Below are 25,576 nucleotides of genomic sequence, written 5' to 3'. Positions count from 1 at the left end.
TGCAAGGATCCTCTTTGTGGACTTCAGTTCGGCCTTCAATACCATCATGCCTGATCTTCTCACAGCCAAACTGACCCAGCTCTCCATACCATCATCGATCTGTCAGTGGATCACCAGCTTCCTGACGGACCGGCAGCAGCGAGTGAGACTGGGGAAACACACATCCAGGACTCTCACCACCAGCACCGGCGCCCCCCAAGGGTGCGTTCTCTCCCCACTGCTCTTCTCCCTGTACACTAACGACTGCACTTCTAAAGACCCCACTGTCAAGCTCCTGAAATTTGCAGACGACACCACTGTCATCGGTCTCATCCAAAACGGTGACGAGTCTGCTTACAGACTGGAGGTTGAACAGCTGGCTGCCTGGTGCAGTTATAACAACCTTGAGCTGAACACGCTCAAAACAGTGGAGATGATCGTGGACTTCAGGAGGAACAGCCCAGCACTCCCCCCACTCACCATCATGAACAGCACTGTGGAAGCAGTGGAGTCATTCAGGTTCCTGGGCACTATCATCTCTCAGGACCTGAAGTGGGACAATCACATTGACTCCACTGTGAAAAAGGCCCAGCAGAGACTGTACTTCCTTCGCCAGCTGAGGAAGTTCAACCTGCCACAGGATCTGCTGATTCAGTTCTACTCAGCCGTCATTGAGTCTGTCTTGTGCGCTTCCATCACTGTCTGGTTAGGTTCAGCTACCAAATCAGACATCAGGAGACTACAACGGACAGTCCGGACTGCGGAGAGGATCATTGGTGCCCCCCTGCCAAACCTCCAGGACCTGTACTCTTCCAGAGTGAGGAAGAGAGCAGGTAAAATCATCACAGACTCCACTCACCCTGGACACCACCTGTTTGAACTGTTATCGTCAAGACCGAGACTCAGATCACTGGCCACAAGAACATCTCGGCACAGGAACAGTTTCTTCCCACAGGCCATTTCCCTCCTGAACAGTTAACACTCCTCCCAAGGCATATGCCTGTAAGTGCAATACTCCCACTGTTTAGTGCAATATCCTACAACTCAGGTGATACTTATATGTAGATTTATTTATTTATAATATTCAAAACACTGTAAATAGGTTCATAATCTGTAAATCTGAAAATGTCTATTCTGACTAAACCCAACTGTGATAGTTTTATTCTCATATATTTTTATTTTTATTTTTTTTATTCTTATAATTTGTAGTATTATGTTTCATGTTGTACTTGTATTTGTATATGTCCACTGGAAGCCTCAGTACCAAAACAAATTCCTTGTGTGTGCAAGCAGACTTGGCAATAAAGCTCTTTCTGATTCTGATTCTGTCCAAACAATACAGAACCCCACTGAAAAAAACAGTTTTTATTTGTGTCTGTTGCTGATAGAGGACAACTACCTGAAACACGTTCATTTCAGTTGATTATGGAATTTTGTGGTGCCATGATGTTTAATTTTTAATGTGTTGAAACAAGCTCTGCTGTCTCACTGATACTCTGATAAGATACTACCATGAAATTTAATTTTCAACATTTGTTGAAATACAAGTTCTGCTAGCTTGAAAGTACTCTGAAAGGAAACTGCAATGTATTGCTTAAGACTTAAAAGTAGTACAGGAAGCTTTTTCAGCACATCTTGGACTAGTGAGTGCATTCATATTGCAATAAGAGGCACTTCAGGGGCTAAAAGTAGCTTCTCAAACAGCTGATAAAGGGCCAGTGCACAAAGTAAGATATTAGTCTGAGAGGCAGACTGAGGAAGCCAGGGAAGAGCAGAAAGCAGGAGACAAAGTGATGGTAAAATGAGTAAAGTTTATTTAATAATCTTTGTTATGTCTGTTGCAATACTCAGTAAAACTTTGTCTGGCTAGCACAAATTCAACAAGTGTTATCATACATGCAGTAAAAATGGAAAATCTCTGCTTTACAACATTGTCCTGTGATTTAAAACCCTTGAAATGGAGGCAACACAATATAAAACTATAAACAGTAATTGAATTGTTTATATATATATATATATATATATATATATATATATATATATATATATATATATATATATATATATATATATATATAAAATATTATAATATAACATAAACTAGCTGATCAATGAATTAATCAAATGTAATGAGTATATACATGGTTTAAATTATTATTATAAGTGAATTTATGATTAAATAGAATAATAAATTGATAAAATGCATTTTGTTGCATTAAAACTCTTGCAATCGACTATATATTGTGAATTCTAAAAGGTAACCAAGAGGCTGCATGCTTTCATCAGACGTTTTTAGCAGCTCTGTAAGCTCTCCCGCTTTTGACAAATGTCAAAGTCTTCTTTAAGCAGGTTGGCATCATCTTTTTCTTGCAGCAACTGCAACATGTTTCATTCCATCTCCAAAGCTGCTTCATAGATTAGCAGATAGCGAATCACCATTGGGTTCTGGTCAGCTAGATGCTTGCTTGTAATCTGGTAAGAGAGATAAGACCGCATCTCAGATATACATTACAGTTTGAGTTATACGATATCAAAGAAAACTTTAGTTTGCACACTTACCATGTAGTAGGACTGAATGTGAAACCTCATCTCACGCAAGGGGGCATGATTGTCTGTGCTAATGCCCTTTCTCATTAGTTTAGGGTTTTCATCCGTTTCCAGTTTATCCTTTGCATCTTTCAGGCTCTGGGTTTCGAACTTTGCCATCACGTTAAAATGAAACAAAAAATTAATGATTTATTTTTGTGAAATTTAAAAGCATAAAAAAACCGTATAATCAATTTCAAACTGTCCACTTGATAGTTCAAGAAAGCCAACTGAAAGTAGTTCGATATGAACACTTTGAATTTATGTATTGACAGATTTATTGCCAAAAAAAACAACAACTACTTTAGCTATTTTCAGAAGATTAGGTAATCCATTAAAGCTACCTGGGCCAGTTGGATAAACATCCTTGTAACCACATCTATGAGAACATAAACACACAGTTACAGTTTTTCTTAAGGACAATTCCGGCCAAAAATGAACCTAGGGCTAAATAACACATGGGTACCGAGTCGACCGTTCTCTGGGATGCGTTTTCATGATAATCGATTGTACTCAGTTTTAATGTTAGTTTTAGTTTAACCACAGATTAGCTTATAACGCTAGTGTATGGGGCATCGAATAAGTATAAATAAAAATTGCTAGTTAATACCACAACAAGGCTCAAAATAGCCCCACAATAACACGGTAGCATAATTAGGGCCTCTACCTGAAAACCGAAGCATTGAGAACTTTGTAAGTGTACAGACAGTTTAATAAGAAGATAAAGACAGTACACTTCGCGTATATAGGCAGTAGCCATCTTTGGAGCAATTCATTTGTTTGTTCAACGTGCTCTAGAGTACTGTGAGTGAGCTATCGCCACCGTTGATTATCTGTTGTCAATTCCTTTATAACCAACAGGGGCTATTATCTGCTGTGACTGGGAGGATTAACTTTATTTATTTATTTATATTATTTTTGTTTGTTTACTGTGTGGATTGTGGTTTTGGTTATTTATTTTGAGTGATGGTAATTTGGTTTAATTCACAAATTTGTATTAAGGTGTGAATTTAGGTTGTTTGCCTTGAAATTGTTTAGATTTATTTGGATATTTGGAACATCGTTCTCCTTCCCAAATGATGCCTTATCCCATGGGATATTGATTTTGACCGTTTAAGATACGATTTTAACAGGTGACCACTGTATGGTGTCAGGAAACTTTATCTTTTGTGTAAATGTTATTGTATTTGTAATTTCTGTATTTTTCCCCCCAAATGTTTGTGTTTTTTTTAATGGTTATACATTTAAACCTCTTTGAGTGTCAAATAAAGAAGATTGTTTGTACACATCTCTGCTTGTTTTTTCCATTTGTTTGGAGTAGTCATCAGGATTTGGTTTCAGACAGAGGTGTGTGCTTCCAATCATTGGATGCTTTGTTGCATGTCTTTGAAATTGGAGGTGTATTTTTTCTGTTTTTTCTTTTTTTTTTTTTCTTGTTGCATGTGTTTGAAATTGGAGGTGTATTTTTTCTGGGGGTTTTTTTCTGTTTTTTTCTTGTTGCGTGTGTTTGAAATTGGAGGTGTATTTTTTCTGTTTTTTTTTCTGTTGTTTTCTTGTTGCGTGTGTTTGAAATTGGAGGTGTATTTTTCTTTTGGGGGGGGGGGTGTTCTTTTTGTGCTGTTTATTTGAATGTTTTGGTGAGTGTTTATTTTACAGCGGCAAAGCAGCAGCGAGCAGTGATCAAGGGAAGCTTTCTCGAGACTGGCAGTTTTTAAACTACCTGTGAGTACTTTTTTCAATGAAATTTCGAAATTTATCATCATGAATGGAAGCTCTTTTTATTCCTGACCAAGGGAAGAGAGGGAGGATCCATAAAAGGGGTTTTCTGTGTTAAAGGAGTTATATGGGTGTGCACACTCATATATTTCCCTTCAGAAACAGTTTTTTCCCGTAAACAGGAAGAGGGGGAGTCCTTGCAAGACTTTTTGCATGCCCTTTTTGCTTTGATGGAGAAGGTGGTCAAATGCGCTCCAGATGGCGTGCCTAACACCACTATTTTACTCAGGGATCAATTTGTAGATTAATAATGTAATATTTCAAGCTGTATCCTCGTGGGCATATGATTTGGTTGCATTAAAACCGTTGCAATCGACTATATGAAGTGAATTCTAATAGGTAACTAAGAGGCTGCGTGCTTTCATCAGATGTTTGTGGCGACTTAGTAAGCTCTCCCGCTTTTGGCCAATGTCAAAGTCTTCTTTAAGCAGGTCGTCCACACCATCTTTATCATGGAGCAACTGCAACATGCTCCTTTGCAGCTTCAAAGCTGCTTTCTGGAGCAACATATAGCGGATCACCTAACTGTACGCACACACCGCCGCCGACTTGAGCTTCCAAAGTTACCGGAAGTCATTCATTTTCAATGGAAGCTGGCTTCTCTCTGCTGCAAGGAGCGTCAAATCCATCGGCGTCGCGTTTTGGGAGTTTTGAGCGACCAGAGCATCAATCAGAAAGTTGAAAGTAGCTCTATATGGTAATGAGCTATGGCACGGTTCAGCAGCAAGTAGCGGAAAAACGGCAGCAACCAATCGGAATATAGACGTCCTTTGCACTGCCTGATTCTGGAGAAACATACGATGTAAACGTTCGTTCCTACCAAAACATTAGTTCAGAGAAAATGCAATACAGCATCACCAAACATAACAACTTCGCGATGATCCATAATGATCCAGTGATACACATTTGAGGATGAGCGCAACTTTTATTGGAAATATTTACGAACGCTCGATTTAAGCGGGAATGCAATTAATTTGCTCACCGTGACACCGATTTGACCAATTGCACTAGATGCAAATAATAATAATAATAGCTACTTATTCTTTTTTTTTTTTTTTTAAACGGTTATAATAATGCTGTTAATTATTTGAGGTTTCGGTAACACTTTAGAATACGGTTCCTTCGTTAATGAATAACTACCCAAGAACCAACGAGTAACACAATATTAACAATCTAGTAACTATTATTAACTAACAAGAAACTCTGATTAACGAACTAGTAAGTAATAGCGCACACATGAAAGTGGAAAGTCGAATCCAACTTCAAACCCCAAAAAGTTTTAAAAACATTAACCATTGTACATCAATTAAAAAAAGTTACACATAGGTCCATAGAGGACAGAAATGTCCTTGTCAAAAAATTGTCATAAAATTTTGAAGCATGGGATCACAGACTTAAGTTTGGTCTCATTTTAAAGAAGACCCTTGACAGATTATTGCTAAAGTAAACTTATTGGTTTAAGTTTATGAAAATAATTTATGAACATTATTTTATATAAAATATATACTTCATGAAACCAGTTAAACTCTAAAACGGCTACAAAGCCATAAATCTAAATAAATTGTGTTCAAAATTTGAGGTTGATGTCTCAAAAAATTAGCTTTCCGTAAGATTTTGTTTGGGAGCAGTAACAAATTTTCCCCATTGGATGCCAGCAAAACTCCACTGGTGAACACAGTGATTGCATTTGTTATTTGCAGTTGAGTTTTTCTCTCTCAATATTACAAACACGCACACTTTTTATAACACACATACCAGCCACACTCAGACATCCATACCAACACACCCACACAATTATCGTGGCATAATTTAACCAATTGGCTCTATAATATGCAGAAGCAGAAAACAGGAATTAAGTGAGTTATTGCTCTATAGTCCAAACTATAAAAAAATGGCGCCATATGCTAAAAAATTATAATTTAATTTTGAAGCCTTGCCAACAGAATGAAAGCTTCTTAACAAAGATTGCATCATTTTGTAGTTAAATGGCCCTGGGATTCAAAATTGCAGTTTTAATTGATTTCAATGGGGACATTTTTGTCCAAAGGGCGCTGAGAGGAAATGTGTTTTGTACCTTGTGCAAAATTGATTTTTTAAAAGGAAATTGGGGTGAAATGGTAAAATTCCAATAAAAATACACACCTGTGCCAAAAATCATGCAGTTTGCATTAACAAAAAATTACTCAGTCCAAAGTAGACGACAAAAATGTCCAAGTCAAAAAAACTGTCATAAAAACTTTAGGATTGGGAGCAAAGACTTAAGTTTGGTCTCATTTTAAAGAGGCAGATTATTGCTGAAGTTAAAGAAAGTGCAAAAAGTGAAACCAATTTATTTATTTTTTATAGAGGCTTAAGTTTTTGAAAAAATATTTATGAACATTATTATCATTATTTTATATAAAATATATATTTTATGAAACAGGTTGAACTCTAAAACTGATTAAAATTCTAAACCATACATCTAAATAAGGTGTGTTCCAAATTAGGGGATGATATCTGAGAAAAATTAGCTTTCATTAAGATTTTGTTTGGGCACAGTAACAGACCTTCCCCATTGGATGCCAGCAAAACGTCCCGGGTTACGTATGTAACCCTAGTTCCCCGAAGGGACGGACGCTGCGTGAAATCGCAGTGGGAACGCCCTCAGCGTGACGCGTCTGAAGCATGAATGAAATCAGTCAATGGAGAGAATGAGCGTACGGCGAGTGACGTCATCGACCAGGAAGCTATAAATATCCCCTGAGTACACAACACTCCAGCTTAAAAGTTACTGAAGCAGCGACCCAAGGGGATGCCGAGAGTATGGCAGGACACGCAGCGTCCGTCCCTTCGGGGAACTAGGGTTACATACGTAACCCGGGACGTTCCCCTTCAGGGACTACCGCTGCGTGAAATCGCAGTGGGAATGCAATACCCACATCCCCATACGACCAAATCCCCGTCGTGTGTCATTAGGAGACACAAACCGACGAGAGAACCTTAGCCCCGGGAGTGGAGCTAAGATCGAGGGAATAAAATCTAACGAAAGTGTGCGGTGAGGACCAGCCTGCCGCATCACAAACGTCCTGAAGAGAAGCTCCTGAAAGAAGAGCTGTAGAAGCAGCCATACTCCGGGTGGAATGAGCCCTTACAGCCAAAGTGAAGGCTGATGGGCCGAACCATAAGCAAGTGGGATGGCCTCGACCACCCACTTGCTCATCCTTTTTCTAGATGCAGGACACCCTTTCTTAGGTGACCCAAACAGACGAACATTTGTTCCGATCTCCTCCACAGGGCAGCTCTGTGGACGTAAGCATCAAAACCCAAACTGGGCACAGCAAATTAATTTTCTCCTGGTCTGACGTCAGAAAAGGCGGAGGACAGAAAACCTGCAGAACTATAGGTCTAACTGAAACAGTTGGAACCTTAGGAACATAACCTGGTCTCGGAAAGAGAAAGGCCTTAACCAACCAGGAGCAAATTCCAGGCACGAGGGAGCCACCGAAAGTGCTTGAATATCTCCAATTCTTTTTAGAGATGAGATAGCGAGAAGGATAGTCTTTAGAGTAAGAAACTTTTCCGAAACTTCCTCGATGGGCTCGAAAGGAGCAAGGGAGAGACCTTCTAAGATGACGGCCAGATCCCAAGCTGGTACCCTTGTGCGAACTGCAGGCCTCAGCCTCAAGGTGACACGAAGGAAGCGAGACATAAGCGGGTGTTTCCCGAGGGAACCTCCACTTGAAGGGGTGTGGTAAGCAGCTAAGGCCGCCACATACACCTTCAGTGTGGAGTGGGATAACCCTGTGGAGAGACGGTCCTGCAGGAAATCCAGGACTGTACCAACCGGGCAGTTAACTGGGTCCTGCTGGCGCTCTCCACACCAAGAGGTGAAAAGTTTCCACCTCGCGGCATATAACTTCCTCGTGGAGGGAGCTCTGGATCGGAGGATGGTCTCAACGACCTCAGCCGAGAGACCAGAATCTATGAGCTGGGCCCCCTCAGAGGCCAAGCCCACAGCCTCCATAGCTCTAGACGGGGGTGAAGGATCGACCCACTCGCCTGAGAGAGCAGATCTCTCCTGATCGGTATCTCTAGGGGAGAGCCGTTGAGGAGAGACACTAGGTCCGCAAACCATACCCGGGCCGACCAGAACGGGGCTATTAGCAGGAGACTGAGCCCGTCCCGGCGAACCCTCTCCAGAACTCCTGGGAGCAGAGCGATCGGGGGAAAAGCGTACAAGCGTGACCTCGGCCACGGATGTACCATCGCATCCAACCCCAGCGGGGCTGGATGGCTGAGAGAGAACCACAGCGGGCAGTGTGATGTTTCTCGAGAAGCAAATAGGTCTACCTCGGCAAGACCGAAATGTTTCCATAGGAGTTCCACCACCTCGGGGTGAAGACTCCATTCCCCGGGCCTCGGCCCCTGTCTTAACAGGATGTCTGCCCCCTGATTTAAATACCCCGGGAGATAAAAGCTCTCAGAGAAAGAATTTTCCCCTGGGACCATAGAAGGATCTGACGTGCCAGTTTGTAAAGCGGGCGAGAACGCAAACCCCCCTGATGGTTGATATAAGAAACCACCGATGTGTTGTCTGTCTGGACAAGAACATGGTGGCCCCTTAGGTCTGGGAGGAAGTGTTTCAGAGCCTGAAACACCGCCAACATCTCTAGGCAGTTTAAGTGCCACAGACGATGATGGTCCTCCCACAGACCCTGAGCCCACCCGTGAGAGAGGCATCTGTCATTAGCATAACGCGACGACAAGGAGCTCCTAACACAGGGCCTTGGGACAGAAACCAAGGATCTTTCCACATGATCAGGGCGTGATGACACCGTCGCAAACTCACGATCATGCGAAGCGGATTTCCCCTTGGGGAGAATCCCTTGGTCCTGAGCCACCACTGTAACAGTCTCATGTGCAAGAGGCCAAGAGGTATCACGTTGGACGCAGCTGCCATGAGACCTAGCAGTCTCTGGAACTGTTTTACAGTGGATGACTGGCCTAGCTTGACCTGATCTACTGCAGCGAGAATCAAAGCAATACGAGCAGGTGACAATCGTGCCTGCATCGTCGTTGAATCCCACACTACACCTAGAAAAGTGGTTCTCTGTAATGGAGAAAGAACACTCTTTTTGGCGTTGAGCCTCAGCCCCAGTCACTTGATATGAGCAAGAACGACATCTCGGTGCCGAACCGCCTGTTGTTCCGATTGAGCTAGAATCAAGCAATCGTCTATATAGTACCGAAAGCGGATGCCCTGTAACCTCAGCGGGGCTATAGCAGCATCCGTACACTTCGTGAATGTTCGGGGTGACAGTGCTAGGCCGAACGGAAGAACCCGATATTGGTACGCTTCGCCCCCGAAAGCGAACCTCAGGAACTTCCTGTGTTGAGGGAGGATAGATACATGGAAGTAAACGTCCTGTAGATCTATCATGACAAACAAGTCCTCGGATCTGATTTGAACATCCCCAGTGACAGACACAGCGCCCTGTAACGTACTGGCAGGGAACAGCTGGTCTGGGCACTCCACAACCCTCCTCGGAGGGGGCGAGCGTCCCTCGGGAAATCGCTCGCCGAGTCTCTCTACGCCCTGTGAAGGCAGGGTTAGTAGAGCAGACCACTGAGGGCATCGGAAAAGACAGGGCACCGTGTTCTTGTGCAGTGAACTCAGGTCTTTCACGATAGGGACCACCCTCAGAACCCTGACGTTCAGCACGTCAGGATTTTTTTTTTTTTTTCGATGAAGTAGTATCCTAACTCCCTGCTGGGTGGGGGACCCATTCCGCCAGGAACTCTACTAAGGGAACCAGCCTCTCGAGGCTGGCCTTCGGATGAACATCCCGAGTGACAGACACAGCGCCCTGTAACATACTGGCAGGAAACAGCTGGTCTGAGCACTCCACAACCCTCCTTGGAGGGGGCGAGCGTCCCTCGGGAAATCGCTCGCCGAGTCTCTCTACGCCCTGTATAGGCAAGGTTAGTAGAAGAGACCCCTGAGGGCATCGAGAAAGACAGGGCACCGTGTTTTTGTGCGGTGAACTCAAGTTTTTCCCGATGGGGACCACCCTCAGAGTCCTGACGTTCAGCCCGTCAGGACTTTTTCGACGCGGCCTTTCTGGCGACAATGACTGTCCTCAGATCAGTCCTGCCCCGAGAAGGCCGCGCCGGAGAGCACCCCGCCTCGTCCCTCCAGTTTCTCTGCAGGGGGGCACGAGACGTGACACTCCGCTTCTGCTGTGCTCTTTTTGAAGACGAACTCGACGAAAGACTTTGCTCTGGTTGAACATTCTGCGTGACAGACACAGTGCCCTGTAACGGCGCACCGGCAGGGAACGACTGGTCTGAACACACTAGAACCCTCCTTAGAGGCGGCGAGCGTCCCTCGGGAAAGCACTCGCCAGACCCTTCTACGCTCTGTTTCGGCAGGGTTAGTAGGACGGGCCCCTGAGGGAGCCGGGAGAGACAGGGCACCCTTAAGGGAGGTGAACGCAAGTCTCTCTCGGCGGGGACCCCCCTCAGATTTCCTTTGAGCAGGTCGGCCTGAAAAGCCTGCATAAAAGTCATCGTATGCAAACATGCAGCCGCCTGCCGAGCCACCGAGTAAGCCTTCCCCACCAGCACAGAGGTATATATATTTATTTATTTATTTTTTGGTGGAAGAGCCGGTGCTTTAAGTGAAGACGATGAAGCAGGAGAGAGATAGCTCGCAAGCGTCTCCTCCGCCTACAGTATCGTCACATAACCAGCAGATTTAGCACCAACAATGTTACCATAAGCATTGGACTGATTTGTGTAAATTCTGCTTGAAACCGGTCTAACCCAGGTCTTTGAAACCTCAGCATGAAGATCTGGGAAGAACGGTAAGCACTGGCTAGAAGGTTGAGGTCGTGCAGACAGAAATCTATCATCTAGATTGCTTTTAATTCTAGAAACCTGTCTATCAGCTGGCCACTCGATACTGTTATTTTTTTTTTTTTTTTTTAGCTTTTCAACAGCCCGAGATAATACATCCATCAAACCTTCTTCATTTGCAGTATAATGTGATAAACTAGTTTTCTCTGATAATAAACTTTCGACATCCAGCTCCTCAGAACTGGAAAATCTCAATTCAACATCATCATGTGCCTCCACCCGGGCAGAAGTAACCGCCGCAGCGCGTGCTTCCAGAGCCGGGTGAGAGGCACTAGATCTCGTCGGAGATAGCTGAGATAGGGCGGAGCCCGTCTCAACGTCGCCAGCGAGATCCATCTGCGAGCCCCAAGACAAGCGCCGCCGCTCTGCCTCAACAGAAGCGGGACCCGAGCCTCGGGGAGCTCGCAGCAAATCACTCTCCTCGAAGAGCGATCGCCGCGAGCGCAGAGTTCTCAAGGGAAAACGCTCGCAATGCTGACAATCGACTCCCTCGAGAGCCGACTGGGCATTGCTGCACTCCCAAACAAGCCACACTTAGCTCGTGTGAATCCCCACCCGTGATGTGCCGAGTACAGGGGGGAACACACTTCTTATACTGCTCGCTCATATTGTTTTTTTTATATAAAATATATATAGTGAAAACTCCTGACAAAACAGACAAACACAATCGACAGATTCAGACACACACAGAGCTGCTGAAGTAACTAAAAGCTGGAGTGTTGTGTACTCAGGGGATATTTATAGCTTCCTGGTCGATGACGTCACTCGCCGTACGCTCATTCTCTCCATTGGCTGATTTCATTCATGCTTCAGACGCGTCACGCTGAGGGCGTTCCCACTGCGATTTCACGCAGCGGTAGTCCCTGAAGGGGAACTTAAGCAAAGCAAATATTAAGCAGTTAGCATTAACACAGGCAAAGTGTTAAAAAAACAACAACTGAAAAGACAAAAATGTCCTTAAGGATTTAAATGGAAAGCATGTTAGTACACTTAAAAGAGTTGTGCAACTACAAAAATCAAGGTCAATAAGAGATTCATTCTGCCTCAGCATCCCATCTTTGTGCTGGGTCTGGCCTATACAGGTTTGCCAGGCAAAGGGAAAAACCTGCAACTTTTGGGAGACAATTAAATAAACTATTTATTGTGCACTTTTGACTTTGCAGAACGTTTAAATTCACAAACAGCTATATTACACTGCATGAAAGGGTATACCTGAACTAACCACAATTGGTTTGATCACATCATTAAATAAGTGGGAAAAAAGTTTAATCTTTGTGTGTAAACAATGAGAACAATAGTTTAGTTTTATTTAACTTTTGCCTGCCTGTGTTTAGCATTTTGAAACATAAGTGCATCACAGTGCAACATGCATTTTAATTATTGAGAATGAGTTAGAGGTTAGAGTCTTAACTACCTGAACTTGTTTAATGTTTTACAGACAGAGTGATTTATTTGACAAATTGGTTTAGGCTACAAAGAATTTGGTTCAGTGAATGGGATTTTAGCTATTCAGAAAAACTGTAAGTCTTTTATCAGCCCAATATGCAGAGGGAGGAACCAAGGAAAGAGAAGAAAGCAGGAGACGAAGTTATGGTAAAATTTGTTTTAAAGAAGTTTATTTAATAATCTTAGTTGTGTCGGTTTTAATGTTCACAAATTCAACAAGTGTTATTATGCCACAAGCAGTAGCAATGGAAAAGTTCTGCTTCAAAACATTGTCCTATGATGTAAAAAAACTTGAAATATAGACATTCTGTTATCTCTAACAACACTGCACACAACATAAGACTAACCAGTGAAATTTTTTTTTACAATAATTTAGCAATAAATCAATCAATGTAATGGGTACATAAATCGTTTAAATGATTACATGATTAAGTAGAATAATAAAATGATACATGAATGAATGCATATTAACGAAAATAAAACACCACACAAATGTATGACTGCTCACTTGCAGATTGCTGCAGGTTGCTACAATAAATTCTTAGATCCTAAACTTTTCTTCAATAAGGGCTCATCAAATATAATATACAATGATCAATGATGAATTATTGTAATGAGTAAAAGTTTATTTTTAATGATTATAAGACTAAATGGAATAAATTGATTATTATTTATTCATTCATAATTCATTCATTTATAGGATGGAATTTATGGTTGGTTGCTACAAAGAATTTTTAGATCTTTAACATGTTTCCTGTATAACAAAGACCTCAATTGCAATTTCCGAAATAAAAACAAGAAAAAAACATCAAGCAAGATTACATGTTTGTTCCCCACGCTGAATATTTCAAGCTATAACCTCTTGATAATTGTGTTATTATTATTTGAATTAAAACTGTTGAAACCAGCTATATGAAGTGAATTCTAATAGGTAGCCAAGAGGCTGCGTGCTTTCATCAGACGTTGCTGGCGGCTCAGTAAGCTCTGCCGCTTTTGACAAATGTCAAAGTCTTCTTTAAGCAGCTTGTCTAAATCATCTTTATCATTCAGCAACTCCAACATGTTCCTTCGCAGCTCCAAAGCGGCTTCCTGGAGCAACATATAGCGGATCACCTTTGGGATCTGGTTGGCCAGACTCTTACTTACAATCTGGTAAAATAGATAAAGACAGCATCTCAGATTCACATTGAGCTTCCACTGATGGCACAGAAAGCTTTAGTTGGCACACTTACTGTGAAGTAGGACTCAAGGTGAAACCTCATTTCTCGCAAGGTGGCATGACTGTCTGTGCTAATGCCTTCGCTGCTGCAATTAACCCCTTCCCTAGTTTCTTCATCCTCTTCCAGCTTTTCCTTTACATCTCTCAGGCTCTGGCTGTATATGTCATCTTGACTGTACACAATGAGCTCCATCTTGAATTGGGTCCTCAGCATGGATTCTGCCCGGGATTCTTTATCCAGCTTGATGGCTTCGATCTTAGTCTTAGAAAGTATAAAAAAAATTTACAAAAAAGATTATGCTATTTTAAAAGGATCCTAATTTTGTTTTGGAGGTCTCCTACAACAGGTTTACATGCATCAAAGGTAAAAAGCACTTGTATTTTCTCATAATATACATTGCACATCACCACATTGTTCAATGATTCTCAAACAACTCGTCAGATGAATTATTCTCTCTAAATCCCTCCTTCCCGAGAGCTTACTCTGCTCTGATTGGCCTGATGGCCGGGTCTGTTGTGATTTGTCTACAGTGTACAGCACGTGTTTTGGAAAGCTAACACCCATTGCCATAATTGAACTGCAGCTCCATCCGGAGGTTTCCTCAGTCCTCAGCGATTGTACACACTGTAAAGACAGTAAAAATGGCATCTATATTTCCATATCAAGCCGAGCGTGAGTCCGATGATTAAATGTTGGAAGAACTGGTTATTCAACCTGAACCTCCTTTGCTGGGACGATTCCAGCAGGAAGTTTCTCAGTTATATTCTACTCCGTTTGAGGTACATTATGAGATGCTGAAACTGTAATTCCTCGCCATTGGCATTAAAAAGTGTATGTCCATCAACAAACCCATGTGTATATTTCTAATTTATTGCAGTGCACATGCGGAAACTGTATCAATAACAGTGCTTATGAATGCTACATTGAAAGCAGTCATCAGTACCTCAGTTACAGCAGTCATCAGTTACAGTAACACCTATATTACACTGCATGAAAGGGAATATTGGGAAAAAAAACATAACAGGGGCACTTTAAATCTGATGATTTAAAGGCATAGTAATGTGATTAATTTCTCTGAAATTTATTAGCGTTATCAATATATTCATAATCCATTTGTCAAACTGAACTTGAAAGTTCAAGAAAGCCAAGTGAAAGTAGGTTGATATGAACACTTTCAATTTGTGTGTTTCCAGAATCATTGGCATAAAATCCATATACCTTTGCTGTTTTCAGAAGATCAGGGAATCCATTGAAGCTGTACTGGGCCAGCTGGATGAACTTCTTTGAAACCACATCTAAATACATGTAAATACAAACACACTGTCAATACAACTTCTTCAGCAAAAGTTAATCTTTCATGCTTGATTATAAAGTGTTGGTTAAGTTACTCTAAAAAAGGAATTAATTAACTACTTATTACATTTTCAACAGTGTAATAAGATCACTGTACTAATTACTCTCTCTAAAAGACTACTATTCTTTATAACTACCCGTTGAACAATACAAGGATAGGCGTGAAACGTCTCGGTTACATTTGTTACTCTCGTTCCCTGAAGAGGGAAGGAGACGCTGCGTTGAAACGCTGTGGGAACGCCTCTGCATGATTGCGTCATGAAGCACGTATGAAACCAGTCCAAAGGCGTGATGGAACATCATGTGATGTCATCGACCAGGAAACTATAAAGCACACCTGAACCAAACAGTGTCAGCTTCTGATATGCAGAAGCAAGTCAATCACAGGCATGCAGGGAGTATGGCAGGGTGACGCAGCATTTCGTTCCTTCTTCAGGGAACTAGGGTTACATACGTAACCGAGACATTCCCTTTCAAAGGGAACTTGAGCTGTCTCGTAACACTGTGGGAACGCTAATATCCACGCCGCCATAAGAGCAAGTGTCCATCTGTGTGAAATCAATGCGCACATCTAGGCAAAAGCACCTGCACCCCTGGATTGGAGCCGAGGTCCAAGTAGTAAAGTCTCACGAATATATGCGGTGAGGACGAACCTGCCGCATCACAAACATCTCGGAGGGAAACTCCTGACAGTAATGCTTTGGAAGCAGACATACTCCTAGTGGAGTGGGCCAGTACACCGAAAAGTGAAGGCTTCAACCACCCACTTGAGATGGCCTCAACGGCCTCAAATCCACTATTGGTTTTGTTATAGAATTGTTTATGGTATTTCAGTATTTAATGCAATTAAAGTAAGAGTAATCCCTTTACTTTTTCAAGAGAAAATAAATTAAATTACTGTAATTAATTACTTAGTAATTAGTTACATGCAACACAGCTAGTGAATCCATGTGTCAGAAAGAACTGTACTGTACTAAGCCACCTGTATCCAGAGCGAGATGTAAATGTAATTTAAGGAAAATTAGGAGCAATTTTAAGGTTAAGTGCCTTATTCTATAGGACAAAAAGAAGAGTTCATGGTTTTTCTTTCTTTGATATTTAACTCTGTACTTACAAATGCACTGCATAAACTGGAAACTTCAGTATGGGTAAAATGGATTTAGATTTCCTGGTTCTTGGTATTCTTTACAATTCTAAGATTTCATTTCACCTTTGAGGCAACAGTTCTAGATAATTGTCTTCTCTATCTTTAGAATAGCAAAGGGCCCGCATGCACAAAGGGAAGTCCATATGAAAATATTTAACACATTAGTAAAGGATTAAAAACTGTGGAAATGGAGTGGGTGGGAATTTAAATATAAAAAACAAAACAAACCAGAGATGGTATTCAGCGTCTTTATGGCAGGTTCTTCCAGCACCTTGATTTGTTGCTTAACAAGTTTTTCGAAGGTACTGTAATTGATGAATCCTGGAAGCTCTCTTCCCCGATACTGGGCTTCATATTTATCAACTTCGTTCTTAATCTTATTTATGGCTGCAAAGGATTTAAGAATAATGTCAGAAGATAACCAGTGATTAAAATTAATCAGTTTTTCATACATTAAAGAAAATGAAAGGCCCTGTTTACACTTGTTAAGTGTTAAGATGCAGTCTGGTTGATCGGTTAGTTGGACGAAGCTAAATAAGCGGGGTCTAAAACGTTTTGAGCTTGTCCACTTTCGACTACTTCCAGAACAGGGGTGGCGTTTATGTACAGTATGGCAGTTGCCATACTCTGGCATTCAGCCAAAAAGGGAAAATAAACAACTCATGATGCTGCATCGGAGAGCAACATAGTGTCTGCCCAGATTTGGCCCATGTCTGGTACGCGTTGAACCCACATGTACCAGATGTGGCCCGGATCGGGGCCAACACTATGTTGCTGTCTGGGGCTCGTTAATTCTGTTGCTTGTAAACGTTCATGTAGTCGAATGCGTTCAAACAGCCACAAAAGACCGCCTATAATCTCTGCCAAATTACATCATGTATACGCGCTAGCCAGATGGTTGGCTAAAGACCCAAATTTGGTTTGAAGACAAAAAACTTCCCAAACACAATGTTCCTTCACTGTACCTGATTTCTAACACGCACTCACCTCGTTCGGTGTGCTCTTGCGGTTATCAGAGCAGAAACGAAAGCTGCTGCTCAGATGAAAATGTGTGTGAGCTTATTTCATCGATTAGATCGGAAAACCTGAAAAGGCCCGTGCATTTACCCACCCATAAACACTCCCCTTGAAGAAATCGGGACTGAAGGTTGAAAGAGGACAAAAGAGACAGATTAAAATACTATGTAAACAGGAATGTGTCTCAATTGTCTACTTGTGATCCGATCGACCAAAACGCATCTAAATACAAGGTGAAAACAGGGCCAAAGTTGTAATACAGACATGGCGATTGTTTTTCCATTATAGCATCAGAAAGGTCTTATTAATAAAAATGTTACTTAGATTAAATTAGAGATTTAAGTTGGTAGGCCATATTAACATATTGAAACTGGGGGGATACAGCAGATATATTATAAAGCAAAATATATATATATATATAAATAATAGTACACTTAGAAGGTACAAAGAATGCTTAACTTACATGATTTTGCATAGTCATCCAAGGTGACATTCCATTTAGTAAATTCTTTACGAAGTTCTGGAAAAATCAGAAGATCTAGTGCACATTTAAGTGCTTCCCCAGTGGTCAGTTTGAGAGCATCATCTGTGAAATCTGAAAGTTTCTAAATTCAGTGATAAAATGTGAAAGATGTCAGTAACTCACTGATATCAATATTACTTTATATTCATTCTGGTAACACTCTAGAATACTTTTCCATCATTAATAAGTAACTAGGTACAAATGAGTAACGCACTATTAACATTCTAGTAACTACTGTTAACTAACAAGAAACTCTAATTAACAAATTAGTTAGTACTGTAATAAAGCTCAGTTGAATGAGGTAGTTCACTATTAGCTTATCAGATTTCTTTCATACCTCCCAGACTAGAACTGTATATAAAGGTTCATAATTACGGTCATTAATGACGGAACAGTATTCTAAAGTGTTACCTTCACACTTTGATACTGTGTAGATTTTAATGCTGTACTCACATCACTAAGAAAAGTCCGTCTTTCTGCAGGATCTGATGGGGGTCCGTTGCAATATTTCTCCAGTTCCATGTGTGTTTCAGCGAGCTTTGCCTGGATTTGCTCTTCCAAACAAGGCAATGATTTCTATAGCAGATTAGTCATGAAAATAAGATACAGTGTTTTTATTATGAGTCTATAAGTTCTGTAGGTCTTTTTTGTACAAAAAAAAGCTCTACTTCACCTGAATGTGATGAACCAACTCAATTGTTAGTTTTTCAGCCAACTTAGGAATAGTTGCAAAACCTTCTTCATAGAGTTTGCTTGGAGAAAAAAAACACAAATACATTAAGTGAGCTGTAACTGAACATAAAACCCCTAATTTACAAAAATCCCAAATAAAGGGTACTAATTTGCATTTGCACTTTTAGAGCATACTTCAGGTGATTAAGAAATGCACAAATAACCAAAAAAGCAAATAACAAGGAAAAATCTTTAGCCATACTGCTCGTATACAAGTTCTCACTACAGTTTTTTCCAGAACAAGTCTCAGTTTTGTATCTCCTGAAACATCCCGAGATTTATAGGCCTATTCCAAAATTATTTATATTACAGGCTCAAAGCTAAACATTTTATCTACTGGCCTGGTCAGGACAGTGATTGACATTTTTATTTGCCCTACAAAAATTTCCACTGGCCCCACCAAAAAAAGTAATAAAATAAAACATGTCTAGTTATTGTTTAAGTTGTTTTTGATTCATGTAAACTTAATAAATAAGGTTTTGACACCAAAAACTACTAACCTAACTCATTTTATATATTGTTAAAGACCGTCAGTAATAAAATAAGATCAAATATTCAAATGACAAGCAGTAGCACAAATTAATATAACAGAATAAAATGAAATAAACAGTTATTTTCAGGTTTTTCATGTAGGACTAAACTAGATTTTTAAGCACATAAATAGTAATCAAATATAAAATATCACTGCATAGCCTAAATATTGTATAATTATTGATTAATCCTGATTAAAGTTATTCAGTCACATGAGCAGCGGTATAAAGGGGGAGAAGGGGCCGCAAGTGAGTTTTTACGACATTGTTGTGAAATATAGCTGTAGGGGGAGCTCATTAAGAAAACATGCGATAACAAAAGTGAAAATCAGCGAAGAAATGCCTGGGGTTACCGAATACCCCTTTAAGACGTAACTGACTATGTTTACGATGATGCTTGACAAGACAGGCCATTTGACACCATTTTGTGTGAATTAGGGTTGGGCAATATGGCCAAAAAATCATATCTGTATTTTTTGGTTGAATGGCGATATATGGTACATATCTCTCTTTTTTCTAAGTTTTTCTATTTGGATTAAAAAAAATATATATTTGTAGCCTATTTGTTTAAAATATATATGTATATATATATATATATTACATCCTGTCCAATTGTCCTACAGACAATGTCATTATTGAAGGCTATGAAAACAAATAGCGTAGTGAATGTAACCATGTAGGCCCTTGTATATATTGTGCTTGTGCAAAAAATGGTTAAAATCACATTACATTCTAACTTTGTAACATTACAATCTAAAAACAAAAATAATGATTTTATTTTTAATTTCACCAAAAAAATTAAAAAAAAAAAAAATACAAACAAAAGCACAGACTAATTAACCTATTTGAATAGGCAACACCATTACAAGAGTCACTTTAAAGTTACTGCTATCATAAAAAATACACTTGTAGGTTTAGATTTCTACATATGGCATATACACATTGTTCAACAACAAATATTTTAGCAATATTTAGTCAGAATTATTGCGCACCTATTCTATTGCGCTTCCTCTGTTTGGAGCACACGCGTATAATGGCACTCAATATCATACAAAATCAATATAGCTCAGGAAGACGTGAAAGAGTATTTGCACGCTGTGAGAGTTTGAATGCTTGAATATTTAAGTTTGCAAGCCTGAAAAATGTGCAAATTATCAACTTCCATGAAAATGCAGCACTGGCCCGATTGGGCCCCAGTCTCTTCCACGCTTGCCACTGGCCACCGGGCAGTCCTTATTGTCAAGCCCTCTTAATTGTCATACATACAAAAAATAGCTAAAAGTTTAAGGTTTCATTTGAAATAAATCTGTTTAGGCTTGTCATTTATAGTGTTGTTTATAATAAATGCCACTATAATTTGTTTTATATGTTACCTATAATTTTCATTCCTGTTCAGTTCTGGATAACAGTAAATTTAAAGGTTTTGTTATGCAGTGAGGGGAACAAAAATACATTGTTCATAATGTTTGTCGTTTAATTTATTGGTCATATACATTGATGTGACTTTTTCTCAGCAATACAATTTTGGGATATACTATTTCAGCTTGAATCTCAATAAATAACTAAATGTTGTGACAATTTACCCACCTGAAATGAGGATGGTCTTTAAAGAAGGTATTCTCTGTTGCTGTGGCCTCATTAAGAGTGACCTGATCTGCAATTTCTTGTTGTCCCCTGCACCTTACAATCATGTAGCCTTTGGTAAGGTGAATGGACTCATTGTGCACAATGTCTACCACTGTCCCTTCAGTGCCCTTATCCACCAGATCCGGCTTTGTTAAGATGCCTTTAGCAGACAAACAATGGTTATGAGTCTGATTCGGTTTGATTTATAGCAATGACATGCAGTGAGAAATGCACACCTAAAGTTCTTTCGCCCTGAGGGTCCTCCTCCTGAGCCATCTGCAATGCTTCTGTGGTCGCGATGTCAACATTGCATGGCACCACAACCAGGTTGATTGTTTCTTGCTTTGTAATAAACTTCCTGATCAGTCTCTTAATCTAGAAGAAATGCATATCATTAATTTTCCTGTGTCTTTAAAAAGACAATGACATCACAATGTTCTTTCCAACAAAATATCATATAAAAGAAAATAGTCATATATATATTTTTTTTTTAAAAATATTTTTATTTTATATATATATATATATATATATATATATATATATATATATATATATATATTTTTTTTTTAAGCATACTTTTGGGGGCAAAAAAACTCCGGTCATTATTGAAACCATCATGAGAAAGTTAAATTTACCATTTCTCCAATATTTTCAGGTTGACCATTGACTGCGACTCGTGCAATCCCGGGGAGGTCAATGAGAGTGAGGTCAGGAACATTGGCAGAATGGATCTGCAGACTGATGAGTTCGTCACTAATGCCATCACCTGCTCCAGCCATCTCATCCTGGGCTACAAACATAATTTGTGTGTTTGGATGCAATCAAGATGCTTGATTGTATTTTAGGCATCGTAAACCTTTCCACTTTTCACAAATTCATATTGTAGAAGCAAATCTTAAATTGATTTAGGATTCCTATCCTATCTTACAAAATATCATCTTATCTGTAGTATCTTAAGCTGCTCCATTAAGTTCAACAACTCAATTAATTCTCAGGTGAGGTACCAAGCAACCACCGATGTGCAAGTAGCTGCTGTCAAGTAAATGCTAGAGATTAAAATAGAGAAACAAAATAGGTGTGCTTTTAATTAAGTGCTACAGAAAGAGAAGTTTTGATAAGCCTGGTAGAAAAGGCAAAGCCTTTCACTGTATTTCATGGGATGCTGTAATTGTCAGTGTTTTGACGTCAAAGTACAGCTTATCATTTGGGTTTTCCCAAAGGTCATTCCACCATCAAACATCACTGTTCTGTTCAGGCCATTCTCAGACAGGGCTATTGATATGAGATTTTTACAGTAGGCTTTAAAATAATTTTGAAGTTAGGACACCAGTGGGGTTGTCCTAAAGTTATGATCGTTTTTAGGATTTGTTGAAGAGTTAGGATGCTTTTGTAATACCTGCCTTTTTCCATCCTTAGTTAAGATAAGATTATGCACTTCAGAAATGTAATTCTGTAATAGCTTTTGTCCTAAATGACGTTCTAACTGAAATTGCCATGGTTACCAAACAGATAAGACAGGATTCTAATGTAAGGATCTTTCTGTATTCAGTATTTTAGTATTACTTTTGCGGACCTTGATGACACTGACCAAGAGAGGCCTCGACTCTCTCCTCGAGTTTCTCAAAGCCAATGCAAGTAACTGCTTCTCAACGATTAAGTTGCATTTTTTAAGATTTGACCGCTTTATTAAGGTGATTTTGATTCCCTGATGGTTCTTGTTAGGTTGTGATTAATCAATTGTAAAGCTTGCCATTATTTGTTCTCTCTCTGTTTCTTTACTCCATTCTGGATATATCTGTTTTGCTTAGTTTAGTTATATGTTCCCCATAGTTCCATTTGTTAAACCCTTTATACTGGTTATCTCTTGGTTTCCAACTCACAAATCAAAATCACTTCAGCGTTTGATTTTCCTACATGCATTTGGTACTGTAAGTACTACAGTAAGAAAGTTATTTTTTTTGGCCAGGAGAATAATTTATCTTAGAGTTTATGATTGTGCTGTCTGTTTGATGGATGCACAGATCAGTCAATTGTAAAGTTAATTCTGATAGAATTAATTTTGAAAGCTGATTTAAATGTGCATAATTAATTATATGCCATTATAATTAATTAGGCATGTTTTCCTTTTGAGCTAATTTGCCACATTAGATATGACATTAATAAATGCTGTCTTAGAGAGACCTCAGGATACATTCTATGCGTTTTCTACCTTTACGAATCTTTTCCTCCACTTCTGCTGGGTCATCAATGTCTTCCTCGTAGTTCTGGTAACTGATTCTCCCATGCCATTTGTCCTCGCCCTTAGTTCTAATCATCTTGAGCTCAAGAGGGCATCGTGTAACAATTCCTGGACAAAACACGAAAGAGTGAATGCCAGACAAATGCTAAATTCAAAACTGCATACTAGTGTACTAGTCATTCTATTTATATCATATGGCAGGAATAGTAAGCGTATATACTAGTATGCGAATCCGAATTCAGTAATATTTTTACAATGTAGCCTACCATGCAAATTCCATATAGTAATCATTCAGTATCATAGCAAAGATACCATCCCTGCCATAGCATTTGTTGGTAGGCTGTAGTCATTAAATAACATTTTTATTTTACATATATATGTATCTATGTTTTAGTTTATATATATATATATATATATATATGTTTATTTTATATTTTTGTATGTGTTGTCCTTACCACTACCCCTGGGTAACGCTACTCCTGACAGCGCCTCTAGAATAGAACTCTTTCCTGAACTTTGGTCTCCAATGACGACGATGGCAGGCAACGCCAGGTCCTTTTCGACTCCCAAAGACCGTAAATTGTCGATGGTGTCGATGCAAGGACGGATTTTTTCCTCATATTGCTGACTGAACATGTAACTCATTTTCTCCATCTTTAATAATGTTGAAATGTCAGAATAATAAAGAAAATACTTCACCTTGATTTAACAGCTACTGTCGGTTTGTGCACTGCGATAGGATGTCTCAAAGTGATGCTGTTTCAAAGTGAATCCCAAAGCGGTTTTATACTTTACTAAGAGGAACTCATCACATAGGGGCGGAACAAAAAAAATACTAAGTAAGTCTGCATACCAGCAGATCCTGTTTTAAATAGATAGGTACATAGCGATCTTGTCTTATTCTTGCTAACACTTTACAATACGGGTGCACTATTGCATCAGTGCAAAAAAACAAAATCAAAAAAAAAACTCAAATACTGGCAGCAGAAGCCCCAGCAATCTACTTTTACTCTACAGTAGGCCTACTGTGAAATTCCTATGTGATAAGTAGGGGAGAGTGAGGCATAACCTAACACATTTTGGTTTTGGCTCAATTATTAAAAAAATAATTAAGTTAGATTTTTTTTTTTTTTTACACAAGCAACATACACATCTCTGCTACAAATGAACACTCAACATTTTTTTTAGGACCTACCATTTTCGTACAGTTGCACTGAAAGTGACAGAAGTGCAAATGTTAAAATTGACCCCATATGTGGGGTTAATTGTAACAGGCAGAGGGGTTGGTTGTAACACTTCAGTATCATTCAGTACTATTATCTGTATAGTTTGATATTGTTTGTGCATCTGTATAGATTGATATCCATACATCCATCCCTTATCCAATCATCCTTCTATTATGGATCAATATCATGGATAGAGATATAGGAACGGGCTGCACAGTTTTGAAAAAAATAAATAAATTAAAGCTGGAAGCAACATTTGAGCGGAGTTCAAGCATTAAAGGCCTTTAAGCACATAAGCATTAAAATACATTAAGTTTTTAAAACAGTAGAGACTTTTTTCAGTTTGTTACAAACAGAGGACAACTATCTGAAACATGTTCAGTTATAACTTGAGCAAAGAAAACTACTAGTATTTAATATAATTTGCTTAGTCTTCCAATCAACAATTACATTAAACTCCACTAACAATAGTCAATGATTTTATAATTTTGTGGTGCCATGAAGTTTCATTTTTAACGTGTTGAAATACAAGTTCTGCAACATCACAGATACTCTGATAAGATACTACCATGAAATTTAAAGGGGTGGTTTACTGTTTTTTTTTCTTTGCATGATTGTGTTTATGGGGTGCAATATAACATCTAAGTGTGTGTTTTTTTTTTAAAAAAGCCTAATTTTTCATAAATTTCACCTTTATTGTAAGCTGCTTTCTCCTCTGTCATTTGAACGACTGGTTGACTTCCTGATTCTATGAAACCACTCCCTCAGAAACAGGCAATGGGGTCAGATTGGTTAGTTGGGCCAGTGTGTTGTAATTGGCTAAACTGCGTAGTGCACGTAGTCCGGAAACTTCACGCCCATTACCTTTACGGGCGAAAGTTGCATGTGCTCCGGTCAAATGCATAGACAGTAAAAGAAATGGACACAGCGACCCCATTGATTTCAACGGAGAAGACTGAAGCCTGATTATTGCACTTCCTGTCTGATGGCTGAGCGACTGCGCAGGCTCAAACTGAGCTTGGTGACAGTCTGACAGTTGTACATCTTCTAGTAGCTGTGGCAAGACAAATCTGAATCACCTAATTCCTCAAAAACGTTGTTGAAATATTTTGTCCCGTTGTTTTTATGGACTCTCTATCTATGGGCTTCTCCCTTGACTTTATGCCTCTATGTCCCCCCGATTGCCTCATAGAGAGTAAAAGATTGCCTGCAAGCTTCTCCTCCTGTCTATACGGTAATGTCTCTATTGTGCGACATAAAGTCGCGTGGTTATGACGCA

General features: G+C 39.7%; 1 protein-coding gene and 1 pseudogene across 1 annotated transcript; both read right to left on the bottom strand.

Moving 5' to 3' along the window:
* Window positions 1-2,229: 2,229 nt before the first annotated feature.
* LOC143713986 (interferon-induced GTP-binding protein MxB-like) lies at window positions 2,230-4,850 on the bottom strand (annotated as a pseudogene).
* A 7,987-nt stretch (window positions 4,851-12,837) lies between these two features.
* LOC143714249 (interferon-induced GTP-binding protein MxB-like) lies at window positions 12,838-23,878 on the bottom strand. The gene is made up of 12 exons (XM_077205336.1): window positions 23,527-23,878; window positions 23,042-23,179; window positions 21,468-21,622; window positions 21,069-21,207; window positions 20,794-20,992; window positions 18,618-18,696; window positions 18,398-18,520; window positions 17,885-18,026; window positions 16,633-16,791; window positions 15,123-15,199; window positions 13,917-14,165; window positions 12,838-13,833 (listed from the first exon to the last, which is right to left on the bottom strand). Exons 1-12 carry the CDS (start codon window positions 23,723-23,725, stop codon window positions 13,609-13,611), a joined length of 1,884 nt encoding a protein of 627 aa, XP_077061451.1. The 5' UTR covers window positions 23,726-23,878; the 3' UTR covers window positions 12,838-13,608.
* Window positions 23,879-25,576: the final 1,698 nt, after the last annotated feature.

Source organism: Siphateles boraxobius, unplaced genomic scaffold (assembly GCF_051911475.1).
Source record: "Siphateles boraxobius isolate OS27281-9 unplaced genomic scaffold, OSU_SipBor_1 53, whole genome shotgun sequence".
Lineage (NCBI taxonomy): Eukaryota > Metazoa > Chordata > Actinopteri > Cypriniformes > Leuciscidae > Siphateles > Siphateles boraxobius.
The sequence above is the reverse complement of the archived record's forward strand: the minus strand, read 5'-3'. Positions and strand labels throughout refer to the sequence as shown.